Source organism: Microtus oregoni, unplaced genomic scaffold (assembly GCF_018167655.1).
Source record: "Microtus oregoni isolate MIOR12 unplaced genomic scaffold, Mior012 000019F_ref0000042, whole genome shotgun sequence".
NCBI lineage: Eukaryota > Metazoa > Chordata > Mammalia > Rodentia > Cricetidae > Microtus > Microtus oregoni.
In genome coordinates, this window is record NW_024543078.1 from 11008969 (window position 1) to 11021031 (window position 12063).

The 12063-nt window shown below is 53.8% G+C and overlaps 1 protein-coding gene across 2 annotated transcripts in view; it reads right to left on the reverse strand.

Annotated features, from left to right (window-relative positions):
• The window catches only part of Rfx2 (regulatory factor X2), a 61319-nt gene that overhangs the window by 28753 nt on the left and 20503 nt on the right, over nucleotides 1–12063 (reverse strand). For both annotated transcript variants that reach the window (XM_041669905.1, XM_041669904.1), the window contains exon 2: nucleotides 1631–1722. In XM_041669905.1, the coding sequence (XP_041525839.1) occupies nucleotides 1631–1714 (84 nt within the window). In that variant the 5' untranslated portion in view covers nucleotides 1715–1722. The remainder of the gene's footprint in view (nucleotides 1–1630; nucleotides 1723–12063) is intronic.

A 12063-nucleotide genomic window follows, 5' to 3' on the forward strand; every position in this document is an offset into this window, starting at 1 on the left:
AGGGAACGAAGCCCCACACTCTCCACCTGGCAGCCACACACTACACACATGTGTGTGCCCGTGTCCAGCACACTCCCTCCTACTATGGCAGACACACGCTACACACACGTGTGCCCGTGTCCAGAACACTCCCTCCCACCAAGGCAAGCACCTGTAATTCAGCACCCAAGAAACAGAGGCAGGAGAATTAGCTGCGAATTTGAAGCAAGTCCGCACTAAAGAGTGGGAACTCACTTAAAGCCCCACAAAGTATGGTGGCCACACTTGTCTAACATGAAGAATGCTCTGGCCACCATTTGCAACACCGTACAAATGGGGCTCAGGCACCGTCAGGCCCTGTCTCAAAACCCAGAAACCACAAATAATAGGGATAGGGTGGTGTGATGGTGACCCTGTGACCCCAGTATTCAGGGTCAGAGAAGGAGTGAGGCTGAGGCAGGAGGATTGCTGACAGTCCCAGGTCAGCCCTGGTTACATAGTGAGATCTCATCTCAACAAAGTAACAGAACAGAATCCCAGAGTTTGTACCCACAGTTGGGCAGTTAGAGCCTGGCAGGGAATGGCCATTGACTCAGAACCGGGGTGAGACAGGCGGCTCACAGGCTCACATCTAGGGCGAGCTTTCCTCTGCGCCAGGAACCAGGGACCTGAGCTGCGGGGAGTGGCCATGGCCTGGGGCAGCTTTGAGAGCAAGCTGAGTGACAGCCCCTGAGAGCACCAAGGGCCACATGCACAGGAGCCCTCCACCTCTGCTGCCCTCAGAAGAGAAAGCTGCGGGGCACAGTGCTGGTGGAGACCCACAATTCCAGGCCCTAGGAACTGTGGAGGCAGGGCTGGGTTACAGATTGAAATTCTGTCTGAAAAGCCCAAGACCTGAGGAGGGGAGGGAACTGGGGAGGTGAGGAGGTGAGGGACTGGGGAGGGGAGGGGAGGGGACTGGGCAGGGGAGGGACTGGAGAGGGGAGGGGACTGGGGAGGTGAGAGGACTAGGGAGGTGTGGGAACTGGGGAGAGGAGGAGACTAGGGAAGTGAAGAGGTGGGGCTTGGGGAGGAGATGATGGGTTGAAAAACACTCAAGACCTTGGGCTCTATGCCTATGTGGGAGGGGGCTAGAGAGGGAGGAGAAGGAGGTGATGAAGGAGGAGATGGGAAGGAAGGGATGGGGAGGAGATAGGGAAAAGAGGGGGAGGGGATGGGGGAGGAAGAGATGGGGAGGAGATGGGGAGGAGGAGTTTAGAAAGGAGATGGGGAGGAGGAGATGGGGTGGGGATGGGGAGGAGGAGATGGGGTGGGGATGGGGAGGAGGAGATGGGGTGGGGATGGGGAGGAGGAGTTTGGGAAGGAGATGGGGTGGGGATGGGGAGGAGGAGTTTGGGAAGGAGATGGGGAGGGGTTGGAGGAGAAGAATGAAGGAGGAGGAAGAAGGTGGAAAGAAGGAGGGAAGGTGCCATCCCCAAGAGTCTGTTCACAGCTGTGTTTTCAGGTTTTTTCCTAAGGCACACAAGCTTCCAGTGCAGGAGAAACAGTTGATGGCTGGGGTCGGCCTCTTCTGATCTGTGTCCTGGTTCCTTTGGTGGCACCTTCCAAACCCCAGGGGGGAGCGTGGAGGTGGTGGGGCAGGCACAGTCACCTGTGGGGAGGCTGGGACCGGCTGGGCTGTAGGCCGCAGAGCCACGGATGCTGGTGAGTCTGCTCCACCCTCGGAGTTCTGCATGCTCGGACCTAGAGTGGAGGAGAACCATGGTGAGGAGGCAGCCACACCCCTGGGGTTCCCCAGGAACTGACCTCTGCAGTTGCTTCTAAACCAGAGTTGAAGCTGAAGGACCCTGGCCACTGAGACGCTCCATGGATAGAGCACCTACCCCAACTGAACCTGAGTTCAAATCTCAGAACCCATGTATTCAACAGGCCTGGACTTTGCGGTTGCAGCCCAGCCCTGGATGAATAGGTGACCTGGAGTCCAGGCTTAGTGAGATGCTGTCTCAAAGAAGACAGCAGAGGTTGGCTCCTGGGCCACACGAATGTACAACTAACCAATACACTTACACTCATTTGCGTGTGCATGCACATGCGTGTGTTGTGCATGGGGTGGGGTGCCTGTGAGTGTGGGGGGAGGGCACCTGCAGGAGCCGGTCCTCCCCTTCCGCGGTTGATCCCAGGTCTCAGGGCCAGTGCCTTTCTGTCTGGACATCCCGCCCACAGCCTTCCTTGTTCCTGAGGCTCCTGGTCAGTCCCGAACTCTACCGCAGAGTCTCCGCCAGGCCGCATCCACTGTCCCTGTACCGAGTTCTGCAGTGTCGGCGCTTGTACTTTGCCTGCCTAAAGTTGATTATTTAATTTTTATCTTTAAAAAATCTTATTTATGCTGGGCGGTGATGGCACATGCCTTTAATCCCAGCACTTGGGAGACAGAGGCAGGCGGATCTCTGTGAGTTCGAGGCCAGCCTGGCCTACAAGAGCTAGTGCCAGGACAGGTTCCAAAGCTACAGAGAAACCCTGTCTCGAAAAACAAAAACAACAAAAAAATCTTATTTATTTCACGTGTGCGGGTGTTTGCGTGCATGTGTGTACGCACCAATCTGAGTTGGGTGTGAATGGAACCAGATCCTCTTGAAGAGCAGACGGCGCTTGTAACCGCTGAGCCGTCGTCTCTCAGTCCCTAATCCTAATGCTTTTTTTTTTTTTAAATGTTTAAAGACATAACAGATTAAAAGAGTGTGCCCCCATGATAAACCCGCCGGGTTCCAGTGCGCTGCCCCAGTGCCAACACTAGATGGCGCCAGAGCCACGCAGAGCAGGGGCACAGCCACGGAGGCCCGAGGAGATGGAGACAGAAGCGTGAGGCGGTCAAGATAAGGGGTCTGAAGCTAGCCTGGGCTGCATCAGACCCTGGGCTAGAAAATCGAAACAAAACATTTTGTAAGAAAAATCTCTTGTATATACATCCGCAGGAGTAAGAAGCTTTAAGAAGTGCTGAATGAATGAGTCGGCGAAGCGTTCCCCTGAAGGCAGGGGGACCCGAGTTCCGTGCATTCAAGAACCAAGGAGAAAGCACGTGCTTAGCTTCCCAGCGACTGGGGCGGAGGTGGGGGTGGGGGATGAGATGCGGGGGAGGGCTGGAGTTAATAGCCAGCCTGGGCTACTGAGTCAAACAAATAAAACTTGTCACCAAAGTCTCACAAGAATGAAATGACTGGGGAGGCAGAAGCAAGCAGATCTGGTCTACAAGAGCTCCAAAGCTACAGAAAAACCCTATCTCGGAAAACAAAAACAAAATAACAAAAAAAGAAGGAAATGACTATCACCTGGCTACTTCCATGTCTGAGTAACAAACACCTCAGCGCCTCTCCAATCACCTCAGCCGCTCTCCAGACAGGCACCTCAGCCGCTCTCCAGACAGGCACCTCAGCCGCTCTCCAGACAGGCACCTCAGCCGCTCTCCAGACAGGCACCTCAGCCGCTCTCCAGACAGGCCTACTGAAATTCCCTCTTCCTCCAGCTACTTTGCGGTGTTCATCTGAGAGACTTGGAGACAGTGTGTGAGCATGGGCCCACCCAGGCGGGTGTCTTACTCACCCTGGCCAAGAACAAAAACTCCAGAGTTCTTCCTCAGAAAATGGATGAGAACTGTGGACTGAGAACTTTAGTTCTGAGCCAGGGTCTCCTGTAGCCTACGTCAGCTTCAAAACCCTATGTAGGCCAGGCATGGTGGGCACACTTCTAATCCCAGTACTCAGGAGGCAGAGGCAGGTGGAGCTCTGAGCTCGGAGCCAGCCTGGGCTACAGAGTGAGTTCCAGGACAGCCAGGACTACACAGAGAAACGCTGTCTTGGAAAAACCAAGTCCCTATGTAGCTGAGGTTGACCAAGCCCTAATCCTTCCTGTCTCTACCTCCTGAGTGCTGGAATGGCAGGCGTGAGCCACAGCACCTGCTTTCTGTGAAGCAGGGACTGAAGCTGGGACTTCACACCTTGCATACTCTACCCGCTGAGCCCAGCAGGTCTAACAGTGGACCATGCCTCTGGTCCCAGCACAAGGAAGGACCAAAGGGGTCGGGTCTCTGAGTGCCAGGCCAGCAGGGCTTTTCCTGAGTCCCTGTCTCAGAAACAAACACTACAAGGGGAGAGGGTGGTGAATGGCTCCATCCCTGACTCAGGGTGGGAGCCCTCTGTCACTGGGTTCTCTCCTGGCCCAGGACGAGTGATGCTGGAGACGACAGGCGAGGAGTGTGATTCGAGTGTGTATGTTCAAGCTCAGCATGTAATAAGGGAAGGACATGGATGCATACCACAGGTGACAGGCTACACATGAGGTGTGTTTGCATGACTGTGCCTCTGTGTGTCTGTATGTGTGTCTGTCCTTGCATGTGTGTGAGGGTCTGAGGGACTCAGCCCCAGTGTGAGGCAGGCATGGAGTCTCCCGCACAGGTACTCAGCTTCTCTGCTTGTCTTGACCCTGGTTTCTCTCCGGAAGGGCTGTGAGCACCCTGCCATCCTGCCTCTCTGAGTCTCGATCACGGTTCCCGGGTGGCCCAGCTCTGTCATGCACTGGTCAGTGGTCCAAGAGGAGTCTGGAGTGCCCCAAGCCAGTCCCGAGTCCACCCTTGCATTTCTCCTTGACCTTGACAGAGTGCCAAGTGCAGCGACTGCACTGCAGGTCACAGTGGCCATAGTGCGGTCTCCAGGCGACTGCAGGGGCAGCGGCTCTCTCACCAGCCGGTTGCAGTGAGCTGGCTGGGGCTGGACGGGGGCCAGGTGGATCTGCTGGGGAAGCGCCCTTTGTTTACAGGAAAACTCTCCGGTTGCCTAGCAACCAATGGGCAGGCAAGGAAGGGTGGGAGGCTGCAAGCCATTTCTGGGCTGGGTTCCTGGCTGCCTTGACTCACTGTGACCTTAAGCAATCTCTCCCTCTTCTGTCCCCACCCCTCGGTTCACTGACTGGGAAGCTGTGACCTCATCACACCTCACCTGGAATCACTGGGATGGAGTCTGGCTGGTTAAGTTCTGCTTGGGGGACCCAGGCCTCAGTTGGTCTTAGTATGGTCTGGTTGGCACCTGGAGAGATGGCACTTGAGGTCCCACTCACTAAGAATGCAGCCGGTATCCCCCACTCTCAGCAAGAGGGGACAGACCCAGCCAGGTGGGCCCAGGCTCCAACTCCCCATCAGGCCTTCCTCCATGCTCCTGACGTAAGGTCTCAGGAGCTGGTGGCCCAGATGTGAGGCAGGACAGTGGCGGCCTGTTGGGGGGAACTGCCCCCTCAGCACAGATGACATGCTGGATTTGAGGAGGTAGCCTTGGTGGTCCCTTCTTGTCAGAGAGTGTGTCTTCTTCCACTCTGTGGACCTAGGCTTTTCTCTTTCTGGGGCTCTGTCCCCCACACCTCAACTGACTCCAGCTGAATCCAGGGCTGAGAGTGCTGAGTGGCGTTCACACCAGGGTGAGTCACACATGTCCCTCAGATGAGACCTCCAGAGACTCAGCCTTTCCTAGTCATTACCTGCCATAGCCAGAGGCCAAACCCACATGGAGACCCACACTCTGAGGGAGGGAGACAGATCTGAGGGCTGGGGTACCCTAGCCAATGTCTGTCTCAGGCACCCCATCATCTTTCCTTCAGTTGAGCTTTTCTGTTTCTTCGATTTTTGTTTCTTCGATTTTTGGAGCCTGTGTCTCCAGGAGCCCTGCTGAGGCTGACCTTGAACTCCTGACCCTCCAGCATCCACTACTCCAGGGCTGCAAGGGCAGGTGTGTGACATCCATCTCCACACCTGGCTCACGCTGGGGGTAGAACTGCCCGCCGAGCCACAGCTGTTTTGTCTTTGGCACCAGCAGGGTTTTCCAGCTGGAAGTGACAACTATTCCTCCGCTCTGAACCTGGAGAGCCCGTTCTTCTTTCCAGCCCACAAGAGGGCTCAGTAGCTCAAGGCACTTGCCTCCAAGCCTGACAACCCAAGTTCAATCCCAGGGCCCACTGAAAGCTGCGATCTATCTTTTGACATGTATGTGTGGCACTCCCCAACACACACATAATATATAAATATAACAAACAAACCAGGCAATATTGGTGCATGCCTGTAATCCCAGCGCTCGGGAGGTAAAGCCAGGTGGATATCTGTGAGTTCAAAGCCAGCCTGGTCTACAGAGCAAGTTCCAAAACAGGCTCCAAAGCTGCAAAGAACCCTTGTCTCAAAAAAAACAAAAAACGAAAACAAAAAAAGTGAGTTCTGGATAGGCAGGGCTACACAGAGAAACACTGTCTCAAAGAAAAACAAATGTTTGTGTGTGTGCGTGTGTGTGTGTGTGTGTGTGTGTGTGTGCGCGTGTGCGTGGTGTGTCTGCCATGAGGGAAAAGCCATACCTGCAGAGGTGAGTGACGGGTTTCAACACTGTGGGAAGTTGGAGTGCTGCAAGTCCTAATTACAGTTTTTCTTGTGCCAGACTTAGCTCCTGAGAAGCCATTTTTAGCCTTTCTGTATCAGACTTAGCATCCAGACTAGAAAACCTTTGGTCTGTATCAACTTAACAGAACCCTGATTCCCACCAACCCACAGGCTGAGTCGCTAAGAACATCGAGGCCCACAGCTGTGGCCGCCACTCAGGCCTCCGCCAGTATGCGTGGGGACCCTCAGCTGGGATCCCCTTTGTTCTGTCACCACAAAGCTTCCTGGAATGGCTTCCACATTTGAACATGGAACGCCAGGTAACCTGGTCCTTGGTCACTCACATTTGGTTTCAGAATAAACTCCCCTGTCTGAGTAGAGAGCCATGTTTTTGTGTCAACATGGGAAATGTAAACTCACCCCTGGGTCAGGGTGCCCCAAGGCCACCATGCTGGTGACGGGGTTGGGGTTGGGCTGGAGGACACCAGAGTTTTGCCCTGAGAGAGTGGGTAGCAGAAATGTCGCATGGACAAGCTCGAACACAGGCTCTCCACCTAACGTGGTTGAGCACTCCAAAACATGGCTGTTTCCACCTGCAGACACTTGAGCTGGACCCTGGGCTGGGAAGCTGAACAGGGCACTGAGCCGAGGTGACCTCTGACCTTGCCCAATGGCTGGGCAACTACCTGCCAGACCTCTGCCCACAGAGCTACCATCCGAGGGGGACACCTCTCCCAGCCCGCTGCTTCCCCAAGCCCTGGTGCTGGAGTTCCTGCATCTCTGGGCTGGCACCCGATCCTGTCCCCTTATTCCCACCTCCATCACCGTGGCAGCCACTTTAGGCAGGCCTGGCCTCTTTAGACCTGGGATGGCCATGCCCCTTCCCCTCCATGCCTGCCAGCTCCATTGCTCTGTGGAGACTCAGGAGATGGAGAGCCTGGCGGGATGGTGGAGGATAGGCTAGCACCCAGGACTGCACCCAGCTAGTGAGAAGAACGTCTTCTCAGAGCAGCGAGGAACTTCAAAAAGATTTCTTCTCTATTCTGTGGCCTTTTGGAGAGCTTGCGTCAAGGCCGCCTCCAGAGTGTGCAAAAAATCCACAATGTGGCAAGGGCTAGACTTTTCTATCTGAGTAGTAAATAAGGGAAGCATGCTTCCTGATGGTAACCTTCTCTTTTACTTCATCTTGAAAAATCTCTCTTGACAGTCTCTCTACAGCTACATCTCCTCATATACATGCATCTTTCTCCTGCATAGCCATGCACTTCTACACACAGTTCCATCTCCACACGCATCTCTCTTCCATACAGCTACATCTCCTGAATCTACCTACTCAGCTAATCTACTTCTCTCTGCACCTTCATTCAGCGCACGTGCGTGCACACACACACATGCACACTCACACACACATGCACACTCACATAGCTCTCACATCTCCCACCTTCCTATGTCTCTCACACTACCCTCCCCATCACACAACTCCCCTCACAGCAAAGCCTCTGGACAAATATGGATCACATCTGCAGGGTCACACAGAGTCACTTCTAAAGTAACAATAGGAAATAGTCAGACTGATCACACAGTCTCTCTTAGGCCAGAGAGTAAAGTAAGCATGTAGCTCTGAGTGCTCAGGGCTCCCCGACAGGAAGTGATATCGAAATTCAGGACTTAAACAATAAACAGGTAGTTGGCTGAACCTTGAGGTTGGGGAGTATGTGCAGAAAGTCCATTGCTAAGAAAGTTATGTCTACTAAAGTTGCTTCATGCCTGACCTTGAACCAGCAATAAAAACCTGGGAAATTGACCTCATATAAACATATAAACCATCTCCAGGGGCAACCAATTTGCTTTGAATTTGTTCTGAAGTCTGAAATTAGCTGTCTTAGTGATGGAGAAGACTATTACTTTCCTTTTTTTTTTTTTTTTTTTTTTTTTTAGTTTTTCCGAGACAGGGTTTCTCTGTAGCTTTGGAGCCTGTCCTGGAACTAGCTCTTGTAGACCAGGCTGGTCTCGAACTCACAGAGATCGCCTGCCTCTGCCTCCCGAGTGCTGGGATTAAAGGCGTGCGCCACCACCGCCCGGCAAGACTATTACTTTCCTATGTCAGTCTGAGTCATGAAAGATATCCTAGTGTTGTTTCTGTCCATCAGAATTACACAGTTAAGCAGAGGTCATCTTCCTGACCACCCACAGCTACATGTGTGCCCAGCAGATGGAGATAAACACACAGGCAGCGGGGAATCTATGGCTGTTTTTAGTGGCATGTGAGAAAAGTTACAAATAGTCACCTACACTCAGTGACCCCACGGCTTTCCCAATGGGGCTCCGTCAGACAGTTAGTTACTCACCTGACAAATACTAGCTGTCACCTGCAGTATGCTCTCAGTGGCCTTTGGCAAACAGCCCTTCCCAGTGACAGACATAGCAGTCCTACATGCCAGGTATGGTGGTGTACTCCTGTTGTCCCAGCACTGGGGAGGCTGAGGCAGGATGATTGCCATTTAAAGCCAGCATGAGCTACATAGTGAGAAACCATTTCAAAAAAACACAAATGACAAGGCTGGGAGCCCTGAGCCAGCTGGAGAGGGGACAGAGGATGGAGGGCAATGAGGACATGGAATATTGTGTCATAAGGAATCTGCCCCAAGCCTGGGTGGGAGAGCTTTATAGGACCCTATAGGGGTCAGAGGTCAGAGCCAAGGTGGCAGTAGGGGTGGGGTGGGGGCAGAGAGTGGTCATGGTGAGAGGGATGGGGCCAGGGCAAAGCCTGCTAGGCAGAAATGACAACCTGGTGCCACTGCGTACACCTGAGAGGCAGATGAAAAACTTGAGGGACATGAGGTAGGGCTGGTGGAGCTGACTCTGGCTCCTGCTTCCACCCTGTCCTGAAGGAAAACAGTGACCTTAGTTGCTCCCTTTGGAAGTTTCTAGAGCTACCTGTGGAGAGATACCTGTACACCTCCTAGCATTCAGGAGATGAGACAAGAAGGAACTCTAATCAGGGTTACCCTGGGCTACATAGAGATGTCCAGGTCAACCCTGGAAAGAACAAAAGCTATTTGGAATGTGGTAGCTCCTATCTGTCATCTCCATACCCAAAAGGCTGAGACAGGAGGATTCCTGCAAGGATTGTGAGTTCAAGGCCAGCTTGAGCTACATAATAAGTTTGAGGCCAGCCTGGATTGCAGATGAGACCCTAGCTAAAAAAACACTGGCTACTTTTGCAGAGACTCAGTTCTCAGCACCCACATTGTGACTCACAACCACCTGTAACACTGGCTCCACCACTAGACACACGGACTCCATCACCAGACACGGGGGGCCCCACCACTAGACACGCGGGCCCCACCACTAGACACGCGGGCCCCACCACTAGACACGCGGGCTCCACCACTAGACACGGGGGGCCCCACCACTAGACACGGGGGGCCCCACCACTAGACACGGGGGGCCCCACCACTAGACACGCGGGCTCTACCACTAGACATGTGGACTCCACCACTAGACACGCGGGCCCCACCACTAGACACGCGGGCTCCACCACTAGACCCGCGGGCCCCACCACTAGACACGCGGGCCCCACCACTAGACACACGGGCCCCACCACTAGACATGTGGACTCCACCACTAGACCCGCGGGCCCCACCACTAGACACGCGGGCTCCACCACTAGACACGCGGGCCCCACCACTAGACACGCGGGCCCCACCACTAGACACGCGGGCCCCACCACTAGACACGTGGGCTCCACCACTAGACACGCGGGCCCCACCACTAGACCCGCGGGCCCCACCACTAGACACGCGGGCTCCACCACTAGACACGTGGACTCCACTACTAAACACGTGGGGACACTTTGCAACCCAGGGTCTATGCAAGTGGCAAAGCCGGACTCACAAGGAACAAGAATTTCCACAGGGAATAGAAAAACAAAAATCAAACGCAGTGGGATGGCTCAATACTTTCCCCAGACCTGACACCCTGAGTTCAGTCCCTGGGACCTGCATGGTGGAAGGAGGGAACCAACTTTCAAAAGTGGCCCTCTGGCCCCTACAGGTGAACTGTGGAATGCCCGGGTACACACACACACACACACACACACACACACACACACACACTTACCATAAATAGAAAATGTAAAAAAAATCAATAATAACAATAATAATAATGATGTTTTATTTGGTTATTCCTCTTCAAGGCCGACTCTCACATAGCCCAAAATGCAAAAAAAAAAAAAAATCAATAATAACAATAATAATGATGATGTTTTGTTTGTCTGTTCCTCCTTAAGACTGAGGCTCACACAGCCCAGGCTGGCCCCAAACTCATGATGTAGGGGAGGCTGGGTGTGACCCCAGGTGCCCCACCTCCACTCCACCTCCCAAGTGCTGGGGTGACTGGGGCGCACCACCAAGCCCAGCCCACTAGACCTTAACCATAGTATATGACACAGAGGTGCTGGTTTGCCCTTTAGTTTTTCATGCAACAAGCTGGCTTGGGTTTTTAATAGGACACTGCCATGTTCAGCAGTAAGAACAACCCTGAAAGCTGAGAAACTCCTGCAAGGCTGCTTTTAAATGTCCCAAGACAGGAGCTGAGCCACTTGCATAAAGGTTGGGGACAGCCCCCACTTAGCCATCAAATGGTGTCTTTTGAAGGGGGTGACAGGCCCTGGGGATACTGTGGAAGCAGCTGAGACGCAGGTAAATGCCCCGCACCCTGCCCTGCTCTGCAGTATCGATTTATAGCCCCCCCCCCCCCCCTCGGGGGCAGAGTGGCTGGAGGGCGGCAGCTGTGTCGCCAGCCCAAGCTCTGGGACAGCGAGTGTTTACCTCAGCAACGGGGCCGGGTAAATAGTCCCCATATCCAGCTAGAGCGAGTGGGAGGATCGGATCCTGATCTAGCCAGGGCTGGAAAGTGGCCTGCAAGGGGCACCTGTCAGCGAGACTGTCCCCAGCATTTCAGCATGCCGTCTGGGGTCACTCTGGGTTCGGATTCCAACACCAGCCAGTCCTGAGTGGGACCTGCCTTGCCTGCCATCGGGGTGGCCCTGATGGAGGCTCTAGAAACACCAGGAATTAGATATTCTTTAAAATTCCACCAAAAACTTAACTTCAAAGTCAGCAGGGCAGGGCAAAAACTCGAGTGTGCATAGGGACATCAGCACAGACCCCGGCAGACACCAGCTACCTGCCACCCCCGAACCCCCACATCATCTAATCAGAGAAAAACACATGCAGATGCTGGATGGGAACCGGGCAGGCTTCTGGCGCCGCGTGCCCAGCCCTCATTGTTTGCTGAGTAACAACAGTTGCCAGGGGCAACGCAGTCCACTCCCGTTTCCAAGCGCCCGTTGCTCAGCAACCAAGAGAATACTTCCCAAACCAAACAATGTCATCCCCAGGGCAACTTCTCTATCTCACGTTAACCAGATCTAAAATAAAAAAATAAATAAATAAAAAGAAAGCCCTTCCAAATATGTAATCTATTATTTTCAGAGGCCTGAACAGCAAGACAAATAATTTCTTCTCTATAGTAACCAGGGAAGGCCGACAGCTCACCAGATCTGTTCTGAGGCCAGAAACCCAGGAACCCGACCAAGGCAGCTCCCAAGGATCCCGGGACAAACGGGCTGCCACCCTGCCTAGCCCTGGACGGGGGAGGAAGCAAATCACACACAA